The 24296-nt window shown below is 48.1% G+C and overlaps 1 protein-coding gene and 1 pseudogene across 1 annotated transcript; one reads left to right on the plus strand and one right to left on the minus strand.

Moving 5' to 3' along the window:
- Positions 1-4959: 4959 nt before the first annotated feature.
- CAMK1G (calcium/calmodulin dependent protein kinase IG) lies at positions 4960-24041 on the plus strand. Its single transcript, XM_060142114.1, has 11 exons — positions 4960-5066; positions 10886-11014; positions 14655-14729; positions 16811-16949; positions 17586-17709; positions 19076-19151; positions 20222-20334; positions 21090-21168; positions 22623-22710; positions 22947-23371; positions 23951-24041. The coding sequence occupies exons 1-11, from the start codon at positions 4975-4977 to the stop codon at positions 24039-24041; spliced, it is 1431 nt and encodes a 476-aa protein (XP_059998097.1). The 5' UTR covers positions 4960-4974.
- Positions 10155-10555, minus strand: LOC132515760 (small ribosomal subunit protein eS25-like; annotated as a pseudogene).
- Positions 24042-24296: the final 255 nt, after the last annotated feature.

The raw sequence follows: 24296 nt of genomic DNA on the forward strand, positions 1-24296 counted from the left end.
CTTCAGGCCCCTTTATAACCAAACAATTTATATATTGCCATGATTCTGTGTGTCCCAACCTGGAGACAGAGAGCACATTCTTATGTGCTTATAAGACAACTGATAACCTCCCTCCCAAGACACACAGTCCTTTCTGAGTCATGCTCTCAAGGAATGGAGAACCCCAGAAGTGGTCTTAGGGTGGGCAAATTCCTCTGGGGTCAGTAAAGGAGCCACACCTGGTCCTGCAGGAAGGCTCTGAGGCTTGCCCACCATGCCTCCAAGTCATTCATGCCTCCTTGCTCAGAAGCCTCAAGTGAGAGCACTGGAGAAGGCTCTTCCCATAGGCAGAGTTGAGAGCCATTATCTGGAGTTGTAGGCTGCAGGGATGCTACTCGAAGATTCTCCCCTTCCATGTGTCCATCTCCTCTAGTTTACTCGTATCCAGCTTAAGAATCTACTATGGGTTTGGGAAACATACATTGGATCGGACTGAACTGAATGCCTCTGGATTCAAACATGGTGCCCCCGAGATTCTGGGACGTCTCATCAGGTGGGGTGACACTCTGAAGCAATTAGCCCTGTTGATTAATTTTTTAAAAGCACCTCAGAGCAGAGTCTTAAGTGGCTACGACTCAAGATAGTAACCTTTGGCTAAAGAGGCCATGTGGACCAGGGCAGGCAGGAGTGAGTGTCCAGAGAGAGGGTCCTGGGCAGGGTGGGGTCATAACATGACTTGGTACCTACGTAATATGGTGATGGCAACAAGGAGACCCCGGAAGATAAATGTCACGTGCCTTCGGGTTCTGCCTGGGGCTAGTTGCTGCCCCTGTGACCAGCTGGAGCCTGGGAAGGAGAGAAGGACAGCAACGCTCCGTGAAAGAAGCATGTGAAGCGTGCCTGCCTCCTGGGCTCACAGCCTGAGCATCTCTCCGCAGCAACTCATAAATAGGCAGGCTGGATGCCACCCACCTGTTCCCAGAAGCTCAGAAAGCGCCACACTCAGGGGTAGCGTCCACCTCAAGACTATGCCGCCTGCCCTTTAGGAATAACTTTTCCCTCTGTAGTCTCCTCCCCAGCTATGGAATTTTTTCCCAAGAGATCAGGAAGGTCATCTGTCATATGGAAGACCATACAACAGAGCAGGAACTAGGAGCCTGGTGTTGCCCTGTGGGGGTTACTTTAGAACCAAGTGAGAGCAATATTGGAGTGTCAACCTTCTCGGAATTTTTCTTTTTCTCTGAAAGGGCCTCAATTACAGAAGTCGAGAGAGGAGATGGAGGATTTTCAGGGAAAGAAGCAGGATGCAGCAATAGAACACCCCTGCCCCCCATCTCAGAGCCCACAGTTAGACCCCCAGCACACAGGGCACCGGGGCCCTGAGGTTTCTCCAAGGTCAAGGAGGGGTGGGAATGAAGTGGAGTTTCAGATCAGGGTCCCTGAGCTTTCCATGCGTCTCTGAAGATGGAACTAAATTGTTAGGGCTGAGTGTATGGGAGGAGGGGTGGGCGGGAAAGATGTTTTCTTATAGCCAAGCTTAGGCTAAGAATACTATGTTTTTAAGCTATTTAAGAGCAATGGGAAAGAAGGAACAGTGAGTACAGATCTGCTAATGTGGTGGTGCTGCTTCCTGGAAAGTGGACCCATCAATCCACGGAGGCTTCAGAAGGGGGAGTGATGCACGCCCCACTGATGGACCTGTGCTGGAAAGAAGGCCCTTGATTGGCTCTTTACCTGGAAAAGGGGCATCTACAGCCCAGTTGTTCTGTGGAGAGACAGAGAGGGAGTCACACAAACTAATCCTGTTGATAGGCTCCTTTTAAGGTCCAGCCCCTGGCCCTCGTCCCCTACATCCTTCAAGACTTCTCAGCTGCCCTGTGTCTATACAGTAAGAAGCAATTGGTCCAAGCACAGCTCTGATAAGTGGAAGCTGCTAGATTTGGGGCTAAGGATCTGCAGAATAGTATCTGGCTAAAGATAGCCCTCTGTTCCAATATTTCATCTTCCCCAAAGGAATCTCTGCCAGTCAGGGTTCATTTGTCTTCACCTTGTAGACCGTGCCCTCGAAGTTTAAGATCAGCCCGCCATTGTATGCCCGGCGAGTCCTCCTCTGGCCCCTGCCTGTGCCCTGAACTGCTCTGGTCCCTGTGGGCTGCCATCCTGCCAAGAGGAACAAATCAACAAATGGGCCTGGAGATACAAGGGTACACCAGGTCTACGTTCAGCTGTATCGAATGCTAAAGAATGCTTAACATTTCCCACATGTGCTTTTCATAATAACAGCCACCAATTATTATATAGCCAGGTTGCACATTTACACCCTAGACTAAAATGTACAAAGAAGATGTAGCTTCTTTATTTCCTATAAAATCTTCCCCATGAATGCCCACCCTACCAGGCAGCAAAAACGGTACAAAGGGCAACTTTACGTTTGAACTTGTCCATTATAGCATCTCAGGTTTAATAAAGAGTCTCATTTGGTTGATCCAGTATCTTTCAGGAAAACACAGCCTTGAGATGGTCTTTTCTCCTCCTGTTCTATTTTCAAGTTAGCCTTTTGTGTTATAAGGTACTAACTTGACCTGTTTGTGGCAGGGCAGAAGAGGGCCCCCTACTTATCAGGGACCTCAGATCCCTGAGAACTCACAGAGGCTGACTAGCCACCTCTGAGGTGTGCCTGGTCCCATCTGGCCCCTGGGGCATCAGGCCGACATCCTCCACTAAAGGCCTGATTCCAGACATTTGCTTCCACGTGAGAAGCCCTGATTGTAGCTGTCTCTTCTTCTGGACCCTGGTTGACAGGAGCCCTAGCAACTCTATATCCCCTCACCAGGGCCGTGGGCAGAGGTGAGCCGGTAAACGTTTAACGTCTGGTTCTTGGGGGATGGGGCGGGGAGTGAAGGAGAAGCCCTGATGGTAGCGTTTGCCTGTTCCCATGGTGTAAATACTCCCACTGTGGTCAATTCCAAGCTAACAACATGAGGCCACTGAGCATGGAGTTTGGTCAGCCGTGGGTCCAGCCCCGACAGGCCCTGAGGAACTTCTGACCCTGCAGGTCATGTGACACTGACTCACTCACCTCCCCCATCTGGGCCTGTCCCGTGATGACTGTTAAATGTGTTGGGGTCAGAGTTCCCCCAAGGCTTAGGGTCTCCCACCAGCAGAGTCCTGGGGAGCCCATCCATCCATGTCACCAATCTCCCCCATTCCTAGATGGACGTTTACTACAAGAAGGTGAAAACAAGACATGTGTTTCTGACAACTACACCGTCTGTCTCCCCATCTCCTTCTCAGGATCCACTTGGGCCAAAATCGTCAGTCTTTCCACACCTCTTCCTCCTAGCAAGGACCATCCTTGTGTCACATTCTTCTTCTTTCCAGGGTCTTAAGCCTCACAGTTGTCACTTAAAGGCAGAAAAGGTTTCCCCCTGTATCACAGAACCTATTTTATGACGTAAGTCCTCCCCTGACCTTCATCTAAATAAGACCCTTCCTGATTATCCCTCTAACAAGCTCGGGTTTTGTTCTTTTATGATCTACCCACACTTTGTCACTGTATACATGTTAGCTGACTTGTTCGCTTCCTGACCCCTCCAGCCTCCCGGCCCTAGGAAGGCAGAGCCATCATCCGTGGTCTTCACCTGACCACCGGGTTACACACTAAGTACCATAAGTAATTTTACCTTGCAATGAAATGTAACAGGAACTCATTTGTCTAAAAACGTATTGAAAAACATTAATTAAGACACTAGAACTAGATGTCGGGGGCTAGAATGCAGTGTGATACAGTGAGGGATGCATAGCTTCTGTTCCTAGTCTTGACTAAGAAATCTAGACTGTAAACAATTAGCTCTATAACCTTGGCTAGATTATCTGATCTTCAGATAATCATTCTGAATCATCCTTATAAAAGATTTGAGATCTGCTCTATCTACCTCACTAGAAGCTAAGACCACTTCTCTGGTTCTCCATTTCTCATTACATCAGTCAGGGTCCCAACAGGAAACAGATGACGTACATTGATCGACAGGGAGAGTTTACCGAAGGTATTATTTAGAGGGATACAGTCAGGGTACATATATGTACAGCCCCTGGCACATCATAGGTGTTGACTGTTGAATAAATATGGTATTGAGAGAACTCATGTACGCTCAGGACACAATTCAACCCAGATTTTAATGAATAACTGTTTTTCCAGCACTGTGCTAAATGTGGTGGGAATTGCAGAGGAAACACAATGCTCATTCATCTAATTTTCATTCATTCAACCCATAAGTTAAGAACAGTAATGACCGGAGGTGGCATCAGAGCTGTGATAATAGAAAGAAGGGCGGCTGACCCGGTAGTCTGAATAAATACTTGGGCTATTACTTGGTATCTTAAGAAACAGCCCAGATGCCTTCAAGGTGGATAGTCCCATGTTAATCATTCGTGTATGTCTTATCGCGCTTACGTATGTTTGTATAAAGTTGATTTTCCACTACTAGACTCTAAACTCCATGAGCATGGGGCAAGTACAATGGGCATGCAGTAGACGGTCAATAAAATTTGTCTTGGTAGTTTAAAAAGCAAATGGAGGGCTTCCCTGGTGGTGCAGTGGTTGAGAGTCCGCCTGCCAATGCAGGGGACGCGGGTTCGTGCCCCGGTCCTGGAAGATCCCACATGCCGCGTAGCGGCTGGGCCCGTGAGCCATGGCCGCTGAGCCTGTGCGTCTGGAGTCTGTGCTCTGCAACGGGAGAGGCCACAACAGCGAGAGGCCCGCGTACCGCAAAAAAAAAAAAAAAAATTAAAAAAAAAAGCAAGTGGAGAGAATAAGTCTTATTTTTGCCAATTACCCAGGTTTTGCTTCCAGTCCTTCCTTCCAGTTGTTACATGCAGGATGTATTTTAGATTCTTTTTACAACTTGTTCTCATCCGATTGGAGGAATTATCTGATCAGACCCTTTCTTCCCTTCCTCAAACCAAGCATCCGCAGAAGCTTCAACTCTGGAGGCAATGGGTCGGAAGGAAGAAGATGACTGCAGTTCCTGGAAGAAACAGACCACCAACATCCGGAAAACATTCATCTTCATGGAAGTGCTGGGATCGTGAGTCCTGGGGCTGAGGATAGGGTGGCCGGGCTGCCTGCTGTGGGGAGTCGGAAAAGAGTCATTCTGGGCCAGCAGAGAATGATAAACTGGGCTGAGGCTGCTGTAACACTATCTCAGTAGCTCTCAGGGAATAGAGTAGGGGCTTCAGGCGGTAGATTAGGGAAAGGCACCTTGGGGTAATACAGAGGACAATCCAGCCCTTTCCCCAGGGTTCTGCCTCCTTCATCCCAGAGGCCCCCGCCCTGCTTCCAGATCTGTGACAACTTGTGAGTCCTGCCCTGGTTGCAGGAAAGAGGAGTTCTGGAGCATCTCTGGAGACTCAGTGACTCTAGAACCTTCCTGGGCCTCCTCACCCAGCTTCCTCATTTCCCCCCTGCAGTGAACAGGTCAAACCCACTGTCTGCTATAGACAGAAAAAGGAGCTTCTGAGGCCTGGAGAGTGGATGGGTTACACACACCTGAATCGGCTCCCACCACCACCATCCTTCCTGCTCCATATTTAAGTACCATGTTGGAAAAATAAAGTCACACTGTAGCCAAACTCCTACCAGCCTCTGGGGTGTCTGTTCCTTCCCCCTTGACAATGATTACATGGCTGGTGGAGCAGAGACAGCCTGTCTGGAACTGACTCTCCACTTAATCCCACCCCTCCTCCGAGAGGTCACAGCCTCTGACACAGGCTGGCACCCACTCCAGGCCACCGGCTCCCAAGGCCTCAGAACCCAAGCTGGTCAGCCAGTTAGTCTGGGCTAATTGGGCTGGGGACATGAGGGGCCCTTAGTGGGCTGTCCACTCAAGCCAGCTTTCCCTTTAGCCAAATTGGCTAAGTTTAGCTCCCTCCGCCTGGCTAGGAGGCAGTGACCTCAGGCAGCGACAGCTGCCTACACTCTCTCTGCAGCCGTAAAGGAGTCAGCTCGGCCCTGAGAGAAGACCTCTGAGCCCTCCCATCCCAGGCAAGGGTGACACTCCACACACAGGAGGATCTCAGCGGCCGCCATGGTCATCAGAGCCTCCACCCTCCATGGAGGGCCATTGTAAAGTTGCGGGTGGCTAGAGAGGGGATTTGGGGCAGGAGAGAGAGACAATGCTCATGAGTGAATCTGAAATGATTTGCTAAGCAGCCCAAAAATCCAGAGAAGGAGAGAGAAATAAGCCCAGGTTGACAAGAGCGTACTCACCAAGTGCTCAGATTTGTGCTATAGGATTCTGAGTGGCAGCACATGCCACCCTTACAGAGTTCAGTGAGGGCTGCCAAGCAGCTTCTAAACCCAGGAGGACATTGGAGCCCCCTGGGGAGCTTATGCCTCTAACTTTTAACTGTGAAAATGTTTAAGTAAAGAAAAGGTGAGGGCTTCCCTGGTGGCACAGTGGTTGAGAGTCCGCCTACCGATGCAGGAGACATGGGTTCGTGCCCCGGTCCGGGAAGTTCCCACATGCCGCGGAGCGGCTGGGCCCGTGAGCCATGGCCGCTGAGCCTGCGCGTCCGGAGCCTGCGCGTCCGGGAAAGGCCACAACAGTGAGAGGCCCATGTACCACAAAAAAAAAAAAAAAGAAAAGGTGAAATAATAGTACAGTGAACTCCGATATACCCACCACCTAAATTCAATAGTGGTTAACATTTTACTAATTTGTTTTACATACACACAAACACACACTCACACACACTGCATTGATCTATTTGTAAACAACTTGAAACATCATGACACATCACCTCTGAGTCCTCTGTCGGCCCTGCCTAAGAATGAGGGCATTTTCTTCTATGTTCACAAATATCATTGTCACACTCAAGAAAATGAATAATTCCCTAAAATCATCTTAGTCTAGGGAATTTTTGAAAAATACAAGTTCCTGGTCCCAGACTACTAAGCTGAAATTTAAGGGGCTAGGACCCAGTGGCCAGGCATCTATAAATATATATTTATTTATTTATTTATTTATTTATTTATTTATGGCTGTGTTGTGTCTTCATTACTGCATGCAGGCTTTCTCTAGTTGCGGTGAGCAGGGGCTACTCTTCGTTGCAGTGCGCATGCTTCTTATTACAGTGGCTTCTCTTATTGCGGAGCACGGGCTCTAGGCGTGTGGGCTTCAGTAGTTGTGGCACGTGGGTTCAGTAGTTGTGGCTTGCGGACTCTAGAGCACAGGCTCAGTAGTTGTGGCGCACGGGTTTAGTTGCTCCGCAGCATGTGGGATCTTCCTGGACCAGGGATCGAATCTGTATCCCCTGCATTGGCAGGCGGATTCTTAACCACTGCGCCACCAGGGAAGTCCCAGGCATCTGTATTTTAAATGTTGCTGGTGGCTCTAATGTACCCAGCCCAGCACTAATTTGAGGGAAGCAGGTGGACAAGACAGGGCAAGTCACAGCTGTTGCAGCAGCTAAGGCTGAACAAAAGCTAAGAAGAAGTCACCTCTGTGGTGCTCAGGATGGGGACAGGCAGCCCCAGGCTGCAGACCCCACAAAGTTACCCAGGTGAGGTGCTCTCCACAGAGGGGGCAGCTAGACAGAGCTGATTCCCCTGTTCAGGAAGCACCAGAATCCCATGAAAAAGGCCCCTTTCCTCTAGTCCTCAGCTCCTCTGGAACAACCTACCAGGGAAAACAGGCTTTTGTGAAATTTGCCCAGATGCCACCCACAATTCCGGGGCCCTGGGTAGCTGTAGGGACACTGGGCAAAACTTGTCCATTACAGAAGGTACATCACCCAAGTCCCAGGCCTCCTCGTTTCACTGCCAAGGAAGAGATTTTTCTTCTTGGTTCCTCCCTTCCTCTCCATCACCCAGGCTCCCAGCAAGAGCAGAGAGCTATTCAGAGCAGGAAACGCGAATCAAGATCTATTGCGGCAAGCGTTTGCTCCTGGCTCTGAAGCCTCTGCCCATCTCGCCTTCTGACCCAAGCAACCTTGGCCACTCAAAACTAGCTCTCTGCTCCCCAGTCTGACAAATGGCACAATTAAGTCTTCTAATCTCTCTCCCCTGCCCCTGCCACACACACACACCCACACACATGCACACACACCACACCTCCCACCCCCACACACACACACAATGCAAGGCTGCCTGAGCCCAAAGAGCAGTAATTACCACAACATTGCACAACCCTAGGAGATACCACAAACTGCAGGGTCCCCCAGGAAGGTTTGATCTCATTTTACAAGTGGACCCAGAGTGGGTATCAGCTTTGAAATCAGGGGACCATCCATGTGTGGTTCTAAAGATACAGGTGAAAGGGGAGAAATCTGAAGGTGGACCCAAGAACATCACAGGTGGAAGGAATCTTTAAGGCCGTGTGGTTCAACTCTCCTTTTACAATAGGGAAAGTGGGGTCTCAAGATGAGTAGAACACACAGATAATCCCAGTCCAAACTTCCTACCCATCCATCCACCCATCCACCCATCCACCCATCTATCCATCCATCCATCACACAAACACTGACTATCTTCCATATGCTGCCAGGCACAGGACCAGGTGCCTATCCAATTTGTCTCCCCTCGTTCCCCGCCTCACACTCTAGCAAAAGAGGCTGGATTACCCGAGGCAGCCCTGCCTCTCCCTGCTGTTTTGCACCTCTAGGCTTTTTCTCATGCTTCTTCCCCACGCCCACCTGAAACATCACTTCCAACTTGTTTTTTCCCTAGGCTAACTCTCACTGATCCCTTAAAACTGAGCTCAGTGTGTTCTTAAGTCAGAGAGCCACAAATGATGTGCTTCTTCTCCATCCCAAGTGGTCAGTTTGGACACATTAGGGAAAAGCGCCCTTTTCTCTAGCTTGCTGTCCAGAGCGAAAATGTTCTTCTAATTATAGTATGAAAAGGTACAGTGGCTCCAAGGTGATGGCGTCTGCTGGAATTGTACAGTGTGTAACCGCCCAACCATAGCAGAGGCCCTGTCTTAAGTGTGCATTTTCTGTGGTCTCATAATACTTCCCGCTGATCTGTGTCTCTCACGCTAGATTCTAAGCTAGACCAATACGAATCCCAGTGCCTAACACGGAGAGGTTCTGTCAGCTCAACAAGTATTCATGTAATGCTTAATAACATTTTTCAAAGTGAATGTTAATTGCTCATTTGTCTGTGCTCTTCACTAATTTACAGGCTCCTTGAGAGCAGAAACACTTCCCTTTTTATCTCTAGTGTCTAAGATTCGGTAGGTGCTCAATAAATCTTGATTAGAGGGATGAGTGAATGAATGAATGAATGAATAGAGCAAGCTCTGAAGGCTCTAATTAACTCAGTTCCAAGTGCAGCTGGGGGAAACAGGAAACACCAAGTATTTTCTAATGCAGATTGTGAATGTCCTTACACAAGCCTGATTGCTGTTGGGGCTTCATGCTAGAATCCCCAGATGGCAGGGGAGAGGATGGCTCAGCTATTTCCTCACCTAAACTCTATCGCCTCTTGTGACAATCAGGTGTTCTCTCTACTGGTATTCAAATAATAATAGTACTAATAAGAATAATGGTATCTAGCACATGTAGTTTACTAGATCTCAGGAAAACTTTTATGCACTTATGTCTATAACTCAGGTACTCTTCTAAACAACCTTATGAATCAGCTACTATTGACATTCTCACTTTTCAGATGAAGAAACTGTGCATACGCAAGTTAAGTGACTTGTTACCCAAAAAGCTGAGGTTCTAACGTGGGCCATCAGGCTCCAGCATCCAATATTTGCTAACTGCTGTTATGGCCTTGTCTCCAGAGGACCCCCTTGAACCAAGAAACCTGCAATTCGGAATCCTACCCTGTGTTTCCATTGGGTTCCATCGTTTCTGTCTTCAGACAGCCTGCCCAGAGCTGCTGAGTTCCATTTTGTCCTCACAGATCCTACTGAGCGAGAGGATGCTCACCTCCCTTGCCGCTAATCATTGGTTCAGGGCAATCATCGGTATCTAAAACAGATACAAGAGTCTTTTTTCTCTCACTGTCAGAGCCCTGTCTCCCAGTGCTACTTCCAACTGCCACACAGTGACCACACAGCACACCACATTGGGAGAAGCCAAGTAAATTGACTCTGCAGTGGCCTCTCTTTTCTTTTGATTTAATAAAGTTTTATTTTTCAAAGTGTACAGTTGGTGGGACCTGTTCATGCATTTTCACCAGCAGCTGGGGCATCTCAACCCTTGGTGTTTCTGGTGTAAATTACTTGAGCTCTATGCTTTGAAAGCAGCTTAAAAATCCTTTACTAAGGAGCTCCTGAAGGGCTGCCCTGGCCAGGGAACCAGGAAGCTTCAGTCTCTCAGAGACCACAGCTGGGGTTTATAAGCTTCCAGTTGGGAACTTCTTTACGGAGTTTCTCATATGTCGCTTTGTCAAACAAGACTAGGTTATCGAGCTTGTCCCGAACTTTGCCTTTGGACCACTTCTTCTTTTTGGCCTTGCCCCCAGATTTGTTCACTGGGCCTCTGTCTTTCTTGGCCGACTTTCCAGCATCTTTCTTCTTCTTGCTGTCCATGGGCAGCATAGTGAAGCCGGGAGAGCAAGAGCTATCACTGCCGCCTCGCTAAGATCAGCAGTGGCCTCTCTTTAATGGGTTTGCCAAGTGGAGGGGAACCATTATCAAATTATGGAACTGGGCAAGGGCAGCCGCCTAGTCCCTGAGTCTGTAATAGAATCTTTTCTTTCCCACGTGACAGGTGAAAGAAAGAACACAAGGCCATGTCAGATGGGGTCTGCCATGGATACGGCTCCTCGGGGTGCCCACGATGACAATGAAATGACTTACCAGTCCCACCTTCTTTCATCTACCCATTTTGCCTCCAGCAATGCTCTCTACCGGCCAGTAATAATTTTTATCTCTTGGTGTCTTCTACTCAGAGGAGCTTTTTCAGAAGTTTTCCTGGTGAAGCAAAGGGTAACTGGGAAGCTCTTTGCCCTGAAGTGCATCAAAAAGTCACCTGCCTTCCGGGACAGCAGCCTGGAGAATGAGATCGCTGTGTTGAAAAAGTGAGTGGGTCCTAGGGTTGGTCGAGTGCAACCGTGGGATCACAACATTTCCTTCACAAATTACCTTCGAGAAGGACTGGGGCTGAATTTCCACACCCAAAGGTATTACTCCCTTCGATTGAGCTAATGGGTCAGTTTGATCCATCAGCTATATTAGCCAGACAGCTGATTTTCTTTTTTTTTTTTTCAGCAAATTAACTAGTGATCAACTGATAGCAGAGTTGGTTTGTGTACGTAAACCACAGGGTAGTTAGCTCAAAGGACCAAAAATCAATTGAAGGCCAACACCAGGAAGAATCAATAATTAAGGAAGCAGCACAAGATTTGGAAATGAGCCTCAGTTTCTTCCAAAGCAAATGCAGGTTCAGCACCCCAACTATCATGAGGGAGCTGACACTAACATATCGTCAACTGTTTATAGAGTGGGACTCATGAAACAAGCCCTTGTGGAACCCCTATGGTGAACCAAAAGTTTACTCGGCATCAAGACCACAAGGATGAAACCAACAAAATTCCTTACCCTCAGGAGCTCGCATTTTGTGAACAGAGTCAAAGGTGCCCATGAGTAGCACCAGTCCCATTGGATGTGAGCCACACAGCAAAAGGCAGAGTTCAGAGGAGACAGAGATGCAGGTTGCCTATATGTGTGTTTTCACGAGTATGTGTTTCAGGTACATTTTCAAAGAAGACAGACCTTGATGGATGAGTAGAATTTTGTGGAGGCAGGAGGGGCAGTACAGAAAGGGAAGTCTGGCCAAGAGTAGCGTAAACTTTAACACAGAATCATGGACAGGCAAGGGATGTTAGGGGAGAGTTAAAACTGGAAGCCCCTGAACTGAGAGTGAGTACCGTCAAGGGACAGGAGATGAAACTAAAATGGTCAAGTGGAATCTGATAATAAAGGGTCTTAGATGCTGTGATAAAGAATGTTGACTTTATTCTGTGGGCAAAGAAAAGTCATCAAAGGATTTTAAGTCAAAAGTCCCATGATCGGATTTATATTTTAGAGCCATCCCTCTTAAGCATGGTGGTGGAGGATGGATTGGAGGATGCCAGCCTAGAGGACAGGAGACCAATTGCCAGACTTTCTCAATAATCAAGGCAAGGGATGAGGACGCAAGTAAAGGTAGTGGCAAGATCACGTGGTGGCAAGAAGACTGGGTTCAAGAAATTTTTCAGAGAGAGAGGTGATTAGGTTTGGGGGTTGGCTGGTAGGAGTGTAAAAAAGAAAAACATTAAAAAGACCCTGAGAAAGTAGGATCTCAAAGAGATATTTGTACACCCACGTTCATAGCAGCATTATTCGTAATAACTAAACCATGGAAGCAACTCAAGTGTCCATCAGTGGATGGACGGATAAGCAAAATGTGGATGTACATGCAATGGAATATTGTTCAGTCTTAAAAAGGAAGGAGATTCTGCAGTTTGTTTGCAACATGGATGAACTTTGGGGACATTATGTTAAATGAAATTAGCCAGTCAGAAAAAGATACATACTGTATGATCCCACTTATATGAGGTACTTAGAATAATCAAAATCATAAAGACAGAAAGTAGACAGGTGGTTACCAGGGGCTGGGGACAAGGAATAACGGGGAGTTATTGTTTAATGGGCATAGTGCTTCAGTTTCACAAGATGATAATAGTTATGGGGATGGACAGAGGTGATTTTTGCACAACGATGTGAACGTATTTGATACCGCTGAACTGTACACTTAAAAAATGGTTAAGACGGAAAAAAAATTGTTTATCATGAAACATATTAAAGTGTAAATAAAATATATATGTATAATTTAAGAAAAAAAAAAAGACCCTGAGATTGAGCTGTTATGTGGACAGTCATATCATTACTTGGGATAGCAAATGAAAAGGATGTGTAGGCTGAGAGGAAATAGAAATTGGTTGCAATATATTGAATATAAATAAATATCCACCTATCTCTACATAGAGGTAGGTGTCTGGTAGGATGTTAGAGATGTAAGTCTGGGCTTCAGGGAGATTAGGGTAGAGACTGTAAACTCATTGAGAGCAAGGACGAAGGTGGTCTTTCTTATCATTGCATTGTATCACCAGTCCCTAACGGCACAGGTGCTCAATAAATATTTGTTCAGTGAGTAAATCATCGATAAATTACTGTTAGCATCGTCAGATTATAAATGTAGTTGAATCCATCATGTAGCCACTGCATGGGGTCTGTATTTTTTTTAATATCTTAAAGATGCTAGCTACTATTGATTATGTGTTTTCTATTTCCCCAGGCACTGTACTAAGCATTTTACACGTCTTATCTCTTTTCATCCTGATATAATTCTATGGGAAAGATGTACTTTACAGACAAGGAAAGTGAGGCTTAGAAGATCTGAGTAAACCAGCCAAGGTTACCCAGCTAGTAAGTGCCTGAGTCAGACCTGAACTCAGGTCCAGCTGACTCCGAGTCTAAGTTAACCCTTGTGCTGCACAGCCTTGAGTAAAACTTCTTAGAGACTTTCCTCCTGGATGGGCATGCAAAGAGATGCTGCCTAGAAACCAGCCCCGCAGCTAATATGATAATTCTGCTTGCCTCAGCCTCTGAGTAATCCCAGACAAAGGTAATCTAGGGCAAGGTTTCTTGACCTCAGTGCTATTGACATTTTTTTTTTTAATATCTTTATTGGGGTATAACTGTTTTTCAATGTTGGTTAGTTTCCTCTGTACAACAAAGTGAATCAGCTATATGTATACATGTATCCCCATATCTCCTCCCTCTTGCGTCTCCCTCCCACCCTCCCTATCCCACCCCTCTAGGTGGTCACAAAGCACCGAGCTGATCTCCCTGTGCTATGCGGCTGCTTCCCACTAGCTATCTATTTTGCATTCGGTAGTGTATATATGTCAGTGCTACTCTCTTACTTTGCTCTTGACATGTTAAACCAGCTAATTCTTTGTTGTGTTGAGGGCTCTCCTGAGCATTGTAGGATGTTTAGCAACATTCCTGTCTCTACCCACTAAATGCCAGGAACACTTCCCCCCTCCCCCATCATGACAGTCAAAAATGTCACTAGATATTGTCAAAGATCCCCTCAGGGACAAAAGAGCCCCTGCTTGCTTAAGAATCACTGATCTAAGGCATCCCACCGAACTGACCCTCAAAATGAGCATCTGTCTTACTTCTCACAATATCCTGGAACAATAATTCTGCAGCACTTCCTCCGTGGTTACCCATGAGGAGGCTTAACTAACCAAAATCCCACCTGTTGAGGGATCACACTTCATGCGATGTTTCTGAAGGAGACCTGGATACCCATTTTGTAGAATAACCTAGTGATCGATGCTCCCCTAGCCTCCCTCAGTTCTTTTAACTTTCTCTTTTGGTAAAGTTTAAAGAGATTCCTGGAGTAACAATGAAGTATTTGTTCCCTGAAGGCACGAGGATCAATTACCCATTCAAAAATATGAACTGAACACCATTCTGGGAATCTTTTCTCTGGAATTTCTTTGTGACTGCCTACTTATTAGGAAGGCTTCACAAGGACCCTATCTTCCTAAACATTGTCAACAATAGTCTCTGAAAGAAATTAAAGTCCAGCTGGGCTAGATCTGCGTTCTTTGTCTGGACAACCTGAACCATATGTCTTTCTCCATTACCCTTACTCTTCCTCAGGATCAAGCATGAAAACATCGTGACCTTGGAGGACATCTATGAGAGCACCACTCACTACTACCTGGTCATGCAGCTGTAAGTAGAAGGTGACCTGCTTCTCCACACATGTCTTGCGGGGCTTTAGAGGACTAGAAGAGGTTGGTCGGTGATGAGGGAAAGATGGTGATTAAAAGACAAATCAAGAATTAGTGCAAGAGACCCTGAAATGCCAAGAGTTCCTTCTGGTCATGGATTTGTCCTGAGTGGACCGAGGGGTAAAACTAGGGCTGATGATGGAGTTGGTATGTACCAGTGTAACCTTACCACTTGTTAAAATATTTCCTACCAGTCAGCAAATAGCTGTGGCCCTAACCTGTCCATCCTTCCCTGCTTCCTTATACCCCCAACTTTCTGGACTTCCCCACAACCCTACAATTGAAGGGGTAATGCCTGACATAGCAGGAGGCCTCCAGAACCCTTCTCTGGCACCATAGCTTGAGTCCATTTTGACCAGTCAGTCCATGTCCTCTTAACTGGGCATTAAATATTTTAACATCCTCCAGGGTGAAATTACCGTGAGAGTAGAAGCCACAGGTAGAGAGATATCAATTCAATAAAAAGAATGACTTTCTCAAAAGAGAGGCACCCAGTATTAACAATAAGCTGGTATTGTGCGTGTGCCCATGGGTAGGACAGAAATGGTACCTCATCAGAAAGGTGTCCATGTCACTGTCATATCCAAATAAGAGCTATGCCTGAGCGTGACTGCTTTAGGGTGGGTCAGTGCTCCTGAAGGCTCAGCCTTAGGCTCAGAGATGCTTCTGTGTATAAAGTACACACTCACACTCACACACACATCACCCGACAATCTCAGCACAGCTGGATGCAATGTTTTTGACTGATAGGTTGATTCCTCAGAAATTTTAATGAGCTGACTCAGGCTGTTCACTCCTGGGCTCACCTGAGGCCCAGTGAACGGTGGTAGCAAGCAGTCAAGGGAGTGAGCTTGGAGGGGCCCAGAGCAGCTCTCACAAGTAAGCAGGGACCATGTGGCACCTTCATGAGGCCAAGTCAACAGAATTAGCACACAGTCATCCAGGTAGGAAGGTGGGCAGGTTTAGATGTCACCAAAGTACGTCAAGCCTCCTAGAGCACAAGCTCCAGGACCCAGACCAGTCTGAGTCAGGAATTCATACCTGTGTACAAAGAGTATCTTTCTCATGGGCCCCTGGCTCCCATAGCAGAGCCCAGCGCTTCAGGACAGAAACAAAAGTAGTAGGCTGGTGTGCCTTTTGATTAGAGAGATTCTACTTCCTTATTGCTGCATGGTGCTGTCACGTGTGTATATTCACAACCAGTGTCACTTGCAGCAACTACAGGGAATCAGGTTGCATCATAATATATAGAAATAGAAGAAAGTGACAAAAACTAAAACAGTCTGTCTTAGGAGGGAGTGAGTTCTCTGCCACTGGTGTGTTCCAGTACTGTCTAGAAAACTTGGCAAAAATAGTGGAGAGAACGTTCAAGACATGGGGGTTGGACCTGACCTTAAAGCTCCTCTGAATCCTCAGATACCATACCATGTGAGCCTAAAAACACTATTACTATTAGAGTCACTATATGACTCTACCTCATAATTTCAGCTTTAGGTAGCTCAACTTTCCAAAATGAAGAAAGAAATCCTGGCATAAGCCCAGTTAGCCTCATCTGCACTTCTCTTTTCTACTTTGTCTGATTTCAGCTTCACCTCTCCCTTGCATCATGGCTTCCTGTGTCCTAGGCCAGGAAAGAAGGCAGCTAAGAAACGTGTCCACAGGAAGCAATTATTGGCTTCCTTTTTTTTGACGTATAGTTGATTTACAATGGTGTGTTAGTTGATTATTGGCTTCTTGCAAAACCCTAACCAGAGGCATTTTGCATTTAAAAAAAAACTTTTCAGGGAGAGGTCAATAGTTGACCCAAATAAATGACTCCCTAGTGATATCATTCCAGGTATCCAAAGAATGTGTTCTGAGGTTGGAGTAGTTCTCCCTGCACCCCTCAAATCATAGTCTGTGGGTACTTGCCTTGTGGTACTTCCACCACAGCTGTGTCCCCAGGGCTACAGAACAAATGAATTCATGTCCCTTTGACCTGAAATAAGTACTGGATTCCTGCACTTGCCCCTGTGCCCACAGTGTTTCTGGTGGGGAGCTCTTTGACCGGATTCTGGAACGGGGTGTCTACACAGAGAAGGATGCCAGCCTGGTGATCCAGCAAGTGTTGTCAGCAGTGAAATACCTCCACGAGAATGGCATCGTCCACAGAGACTTAAAGGTGCCAAGGCGGGGCCCTCAATGGGAAACAGGGAATGACCCTTTAGGAAGCTACATGAGTCATGGGAAGTCTAAGCTCTGTAAAACGAGAGGGCTAGACTAGCTCAGCCCTCAGATTCTAAAACAAATCTTGGGTGACAACAATCATTGTTCATTTGCACCTCAGCCTTTTCCTGAACTTTTCACTAGGCCTCACCCTACTAGGTTACCAAAATAATCCATACATTTCTTGAATTTAGCCACAGTCAAATTTAATAAATACTTATTGAAAGTCAACATTGCAACAGACACCTACCAGACTTTAGCGAGATCAGAGAAAATAAACTAAGGGTTGGTTTCCTCAACAAGCAAAACAGTCTTAGGGTAGTTAGAGATGAGAAGAGGGAAGGGTTAGTACATTAATAGTTATAAAGCTAAGCAAAGTCAGGGCCAAAACCAAAACTCAAGGTGCTGGGTTAGAGGGGTTGAAGGTCCGATAGGAAGAAGGAAGGAAGAATGGAGGGAGATTAGTCTGGCTTTGAAGTCAGAAGCACAGGATGCAGCTCCCTAAGAAATTTCCTTCCCTCAGGGGAAGGAAAGTGATGCTTGTTTCATGTGATTATATCCTGCATTACATGATATTTCTCTTCTCCCATAGCCTGAAAACCTGCTGTACCTCACCCCTGAGGAGAATTCTAAGATCATGATCACAGACTTTGGCCTCTCCAAGATGGAGCAGAATGGTGTCATGTCCACTGCCTGTGGGACCCCAGGCTACGTGGGTGAGTCTAGGAACAGAAGGGAGGTTGACCAGTTGGCTACACTCCACCACATGGATGTTATTCATGAAGAAGGATTGTTGTAAGGAGACAGGGTTCAATTTCAGGGGTGATCCTGGTAGTACAGTCACTTATGAGGTTTAGGGCCAGCCAATCCATCTGGACCCTCCTGCTCACAAATCCTACATCTTCAAAGACATCCTACCCCTGAGTCTTCCCACTCCTCCTGTCTATACTTTTGCTCTCACTTTTGCAGACAGACTCCCTGCCTTTATCTAGACCAGGGACAGAGAAAAGATCACAAACCCAGAGATCAGTAAATTGCTGAGAGGTTGGCCACTAGACCTCCTTCTACTTTCTCCCAGTCTGGAGAAGACCTCAGCCCCCCAACTGGTGGTATCCTGGAGGCACAGTGTTGTGTTTGAATCTGAGGAACTCAAGTATGGGTCCCCAAATATACACCCAAGAAAATACCCTAGGAAACTGGCAGAAGTGGGGCATCCTGCCTAAGAGCCCTATAGGCTTCCAGGGCCCCCCAAAAGGTGAGAGCAGGCAGGGTACCAGGAGAGAGCATTCATGGGATCTAGGAGGGAGAAAGCCAAAACTCAGAGCATCCACTACTGCCCCTTCCTCTTAACCACTCATCACCTGATTGGGGCTGGGAGTGGGAAGAAGAACCCTGACTCAACAGAGGGAAGCTTCTCTCTCCCTAAAAGAGAGGTTGGTCACTTACCAGCACATATTGAGTCCATTGGATACAAATCCCTGGTATCTGGGATAAATGCAGACAGCAGCTCACTACTGCCTTAGAGCTCCCAATCAGGGGAAGACATGGCCCATTCCCTCATGGAGCTCTTGATCTGATGGGGTAGACTAAGCCTTGCCCTCAGAAGGTAACAGAGACTGATGGGACAGTTACTACTCAATGGAAGTCCTCAATTAATGGGACTTCTGCTTTCAGGGAGATCCCAGTCTAGTGGGAGAGACAGCCTTTACCTTGCAGATTTCCCTGTCTGCAAGGAGACACAAGGTCCCTGTACTGGGGGGTCCCCCACCTGAGTGGGGAGATATAAGCCCTGCCTCCAGCGAGTACTCAGTCTAATGGGGAAAACATAGCCCTGGAGATCCCCAGTCTGATGGGGGAGTCATAGGCCCTGTCATGGGAACTTTCAGTCTGACGGAGGAAAATTTAGTCTGCTGGGAAAGACACAATCCCTGCCCTAGGGGAATTTTCAGTCTTAAAAAACAACACTATCCCAGGCGCTACCCTAGTCCTCTTCGCTAAGCTGCGTCCTGACACTTGTCCCTCACCCCTCAGCCTTCTCTCTTGCCCCTGCTCAGCTTTGACTCTGCCTTTGGTTTGCTGCAGCTCCGGAAGTGTTGGCCCAGAAACCCTACAGCAAGGCTGTGGATTGCTGGTCCATTGGAGTCATCACTTACATATTGTGAGTAGAAGCTGGCATTGGCTCAGTTCCTGAGGAATCTCAGAGCCTGCTCACCCTTTCTTCTCTCCTCCCCATCTCAGCTCCTTGAGTAGCATCCACCTCCAAAGCACGTGCATGTACACACGCACGCACACACGCGCGCACACACACACACTTACGCACACAGCTCCAAAGGCTCTTGTCCTGATCTCCACCAGGTTATAAAAACAGAGCTCAGTGTGAACCCACCGTTCAGCCACATGGCACTCCCTCTTTAAGCACCCCACCCCCATTTACTGTATATAAATGCATTGAGTCCCACTCTGTGGAATGAGCAATAAAAGAGGGAGAAGCCAAGCTAAGCTTAGAAGCCAAGTGGGCAAAACGTTCACATCTCAGATTTGTCTCCTGGCAACGTCAGCCCAAGGCAAAATGATGGCCTGGAAGAACCCGAACCCAGTCACTGCTCCTCTCCACACGTTCTCAGGCTCTCCCTTCCAAACCTGCTCACCGCCTCTTCCCCAGCACCCCTTCTCACCTATAGCAAACTCTGCTCTTAGGAAAATAACCTGTGATTAGTCATTTACTCCTTAGTGTGGATGCATTTCTCTATTTCCTCAGCTTACGTTGAATAATGCTTCTCGTCATTCATCTACTCAACAAATATTCACTGACTGTCTGCTCTGTGCCAATCAGTGGTTTAATTACTGAAGAATGGCGAACAAAGGAGCCTAAAAAATCCCTCATGAAACTTACATTCAAGTGGACATTTCTACCATCCTTCTTAAAAATAGTTTATATATCATCTGAGAGTCAGGGGAAGTATGTGGAGAGGCGGTGAGGGTTTGGGGGATACAATGATCAAAGAGGCCTTTCAGGGTGGCCTGTTCCAAGCTTTGACTCCTGCATAAACACTTGACAGAACCTGCATCATTCCTGAATCAGAGGCAGACCCATGTCCTGGTCACACTGCTGGTGGGGACCTTTATGTTGCCTGCCTGTGTATATAGTGGGAGGCTGGACAGAGGGGAGAGGTTGGCCCAGGGAGGATGGGGTCGTTCAGCAGCATGTACCTTCCTATTCCACTGCAGGCTGTGTGGGTATCCCCCCTTCTATGAAGACACTGAGTCTAAGCTTTTTGAGAAAATCAAGGAGGGCTACTATGAGTTTGAGTCTCCGTTCTGGGATGACATTTCTGAGTCAGGTAAGACCAGCCAGTGTGAAGGACAAAATAACAGGCTCAAGGCAGAGGCTGCCAAGAGACAAGAGCTTAACAAAGGATGCCAGTCCTGGCTCTTGACGGTCCCTGGGGAATCTAACAGAACAGGCTCCAAGGAAAGTGGAGAAATCTTCATCTGGGTCAAAGGCCAAGTAAGTGATTCGCATCTCAGGTTAATGCTTTTGTTTTCCTGGAGGCAGAACCGCAGTATGCCTGTAACAGTGGAGGAGGTTGTTCAGATGAGGGGCCAGGAGGGCAGAGCCAGGCACAAGGGAGTGTTCCAGGCAGGAGTGGCAAAAGCAAGGCCAAGTTTTGCCTTTCACGTATCAAGATCAGGCGTCTGCAATGTCTGTGTGTGGGAAGGTTATCAGTGTTTGTTGTTGGGTCCATTAAGTGGGGATCAGAGCTGGGATAAGCTAGCATTCACACGTGTGCCCATGTGCAGTGCTGACCCCTGACTGGTGCAAACGTGCACCCGCATGGCATCAGGCACGTTGGTGCCTCGTGCCCAGAGATGTACCTCCAGTGTTGGGTGGGTGACACGGCTGCATAGAGCCTTTCTGGTGGTTTGTGGTGGGTTGTTGTTAGGTGGTTTGGTTTTTTCTCTCTTTCAAGACTCTTAAAATTGCCTCTTTGGAAGATGAGCTAAAGCTTTCAGTGCCACCCACCAGCCTGGAAGTGAATTTCCATCAGTCATGAAATCTGGTCCTTATCTGTTGTATCTTTGATTGCTCCCCCAGCCAAGGATTTTATTTGCCACTTGCTGGAGAAGGACCCGAATGAGCGGTACACCTGTGAGAAGGCCTTGAGGCACCCCTGGTGAGTGAGGAACGGGGGATGGGCTCTAGACCCTCACCTGTTGTTCCGCAAATGCTGACTCGTTCACAGTGTGTTTCCCTGGAGTCTGCTTGCCCTAGCTGTTTACTGTTTGACATCCAAAGGGCACATACCAGATCCAGCTAGAGAAGAAAATAGCATTTAAGTAAGTGGATTCTGACCCAATGGTGGCAGCTGGGTCGTCTAGTCAAGTTCAGGAGGCAGATACAGCTAGACAGGTAACTTTGCCCTGTCCTTAAGAGCATCATTTCACTCTGGGATCAAAGTCTGTTCCATGCAAGGTGCGCTGAGAACAATCACAAAGCAACCAATTGGTAAATCAGGTAAATAAAGTCTTGAAACACTTCTTTTTTCATGCTACACCCCTGCTGGAAAATTTACAAGCTCCCCAACTGCCACCACAGCAAGCCTAGGTTTTCCCTAATCTGGCCTGACCCGTTACCTCCAACTTCATTTCTCAGGATTCCCAGCGTACCTTCTGTATTCCAGAAAGGCCTAATAGCTATATTGCTCTCCCTGCCCTGCCCGCCTTCCAGACCAAGTTTTTCCCAAATTACACCTTGGATCATACCATTCTCACCACATCGAATGCCCTGCAATCGATGTAGCATTCTTCAGGCTCCAGAGCAGTTTTTGTCCTTCTCTAAAGCCCTGTCTCCTGCAATCTGGACAGACCTCCCGTCTTTCCTTATCCATTACACAGCTCACCATGAATTACTCTAGTTCATGGCATGAAACAAGGCTTCAAACCTACACTGTAAGCCCCTAGCGATCAGGGTCACGTCTGTTACTTCTCTGGGTCCCTAAGTACCTAGAAAGTATTATGTACGTGGCAAGTGTCTGAGGGACACTTAAGAGATGGATGAATAACAGGCTGAGGGGACAAGAAAAGGGCAGCCTGTATTGGGTGGCTTTACTGAGGAAGGAGAAGGTGGGTTCTGAGCAAAGTTTTGAGCCAAAGGATGGTGACAGCCCAAACGCCCTCTGACATGGGGTGGGGGGATGGGGTCAGTAAACTCTTTTTCTATAAAGTGCCAGATAGGAAATATTTTAGGCTTTGCTGGCCAGTATCGTCTCCATGGCAACCACTTAATCTGCCCTTTGCAGCTCGGAAGCAGCATAGCCCATAGCTGAATGAACGGGCGCGTCTGTGTCCCAGCAAGATCTTATTTACAAAAGCAGGCAATGAGTAGATTTGGCCCACAGGCTATAGGTTGCCCACCCAGCTCTAAAGCAAGTTTCTAAAGCATAGGCCCCCTATAGGCCCCCTACGGCGGAAAGAGGAGCCCTGCCTCCAGCCGCTTCATAGCTCCGGCTGTCCTTGTCCTGAGGCAGTCCACTCAGTTTACCCTGGACCTGCATGCCCAGCCCCCTGCCCAACCCCTGGCTGAGTCCCTGTAACCACCACTAGCCAGGAGTCCCCTCCACGTCCACAGGATTAACGGAAACACAGCTCTCCACCGGGACATCTACCCGTCAGTCAGCCTCCAGATCCAGAAGAACTTTGCCAAGAGCAAGTGGAGGGTGAGTGGTCTTCTCCAGGAGGCGGGCAGGCTGTCTAGGCCCTGGAGGCTGGGCTGGGGCAGCTGGGGGAGGGGCTTTCCTTGGAGTCTCCCGGCAGACCCTGGAGTTCCCTGAGCCCTCTCTGAAATGAGAAGTGCACACATCGGTTTCAAGAGGTCCCAGGGCAAAGGGAAAGCTTAAGCCTCACGGCCCTCTGAGGATGGAGACGGCCAGAGACTGGTCTCGTATCTCCTCAGCAAGCCTTCAACGCAGCAGCCGTGGTCCACCACATGAGGAAGCTACACATGAACCTGCACAGCCCAGGTGTCCGCCCGGAGGTGGAGCACGGGCCACCCATCACTCAAGCGTCTGAAGCCTCAAGACCCAGCTCCCCTGAGTTCACCATCACCGAGGCACCCGCCCTGGACCAGAGTATGGCCCTCCCTGCCCTGGCCCGGCTGCCCTGCCAACACGGCCCCCAGCCCACCGCCCCTGGGGGAAAGTCCCTCAACTGCCTGATCCACGGCTCCCTCCGCATCAGCAGCAGCCTTGTGCCCATGCAGCAGGGGCCCCTGGCCGTCGGGCCCTGCAGTTGCTGCTCCAGCTGCCTGAGCGTCGGGACCAAAGGGAAGTCCTCCTACTGCTCTGAGCCCACACTCCTCAAAAAGGCCAACAGAAAACAGTATGTATTTTCAGCCAAAGCCCAAGGCCTAGCCCTGCTCAGCCTGGGTCTGAAAGAACTCAGGCAATGGAGCTGAAAGAAATTGACCAAAGAGCCTCTCCCATTTGGGGGCAGCTCTGTAGGGTAGAAGAGCTCTGGATGTGGGGGGAGGAGGGGGTCAAGGGAAATGCCTCCAGTCCTGTCCGCTCCCCTCACCAGCTGTGTGGCCACTGTCTTTTCAATCCATATCTCTGTTTCTAGTTTGCTCATCTGTAAAATGGGTTGATTGGATCATACCTGCTCAGCCTGCCCCACAGAGGTACTGTCAAAGTTTAGTGAGGCAACAGGGATTATAAATGCCTGCAGAAAGCTGGGTAGATGTGAGTGGTGGGCGTTAGATTCCTTGAGTTTCCAGGGCCTCTGTGTTTTGCGGGGGACACTGGGGGCTTGGTTATCTCATTCATCTTTTCTATAAAGGCTCGTACTTTCTGAACCTCATAAAGGGAGGGCTGAGTGGCAGCCACAGGCACAGAGAGTTATCCCGGCTCTCCTTCCTCCTCAAATACTCCATCATAGCCGGCCGCTCCATTTCCTTTCCAGGAACTTCAAATCGGAGGTCATGGTGCCAGTTAAGGCCAGCGGCAGCTCCCACTGCCGGGTGGGGCAGACTGGAGTCTGTCTCATTATGTGATCCCAGGGGCCTGTGTCTATGTCACTACAATTTTCAGGTGAGGGAACTAGAGGGAGGAGGGCCAGGGCCGTGGGCTCAGGGGGAAATCGCAGTCACAGAGTCTCAGTGATGGGGTCCGAGGGGTACCAGAGGCGACAGCACCCCCCCACCCTGAACCCCCTTCTTCTGCAGGAGAGATAGCTATTCACCTCTTCTCTGCCTTTCCAAACCTGGAGTCTACGCTGCAGTGGGAAGAAGGGAGAGCAAGCCGAGCAA

This window comes from Lagenorhynchus albirostris, chromosome 2 (assembly GCF_949774975.1).
Source record: "Lagenorhynchus albirostris chromosome 2, mLagAlb1.1, whole genome shotgun sequence".
NCBI lineage: Eukaryota > Metazoa > Chordata > Mammalia > Artiodactyla > Delphinidae > Lagenorhynchus > Lagenorhynchus albirostris.

Excerpts from the sequence above, each read along its gene's own strand:
- CAMK1G (XM_060142114.1), top strand. The coding sequence starts at position 4,975 with ATGGGTCGGAAGGAAGAAGATGACTGCAGTTCCTGGAAGAAACAGACC. Across the intron at positions 14,730-16,810 it reads TACTACCTGGTCATGCAGCT|TGTTTCTGGTGGGGAGCTCT; the intron begins GTAAGTAGAAGG and ends CTGTGCCCACAG. Across the intron at positions 17,710-19,075 it reads TGGGACCCCAGGCTACGTGG|CTCCGGAAGTGTTGGCCCAG; the intron begins GTGAGTCTAGGA and ends GGTTTGCTGCAG.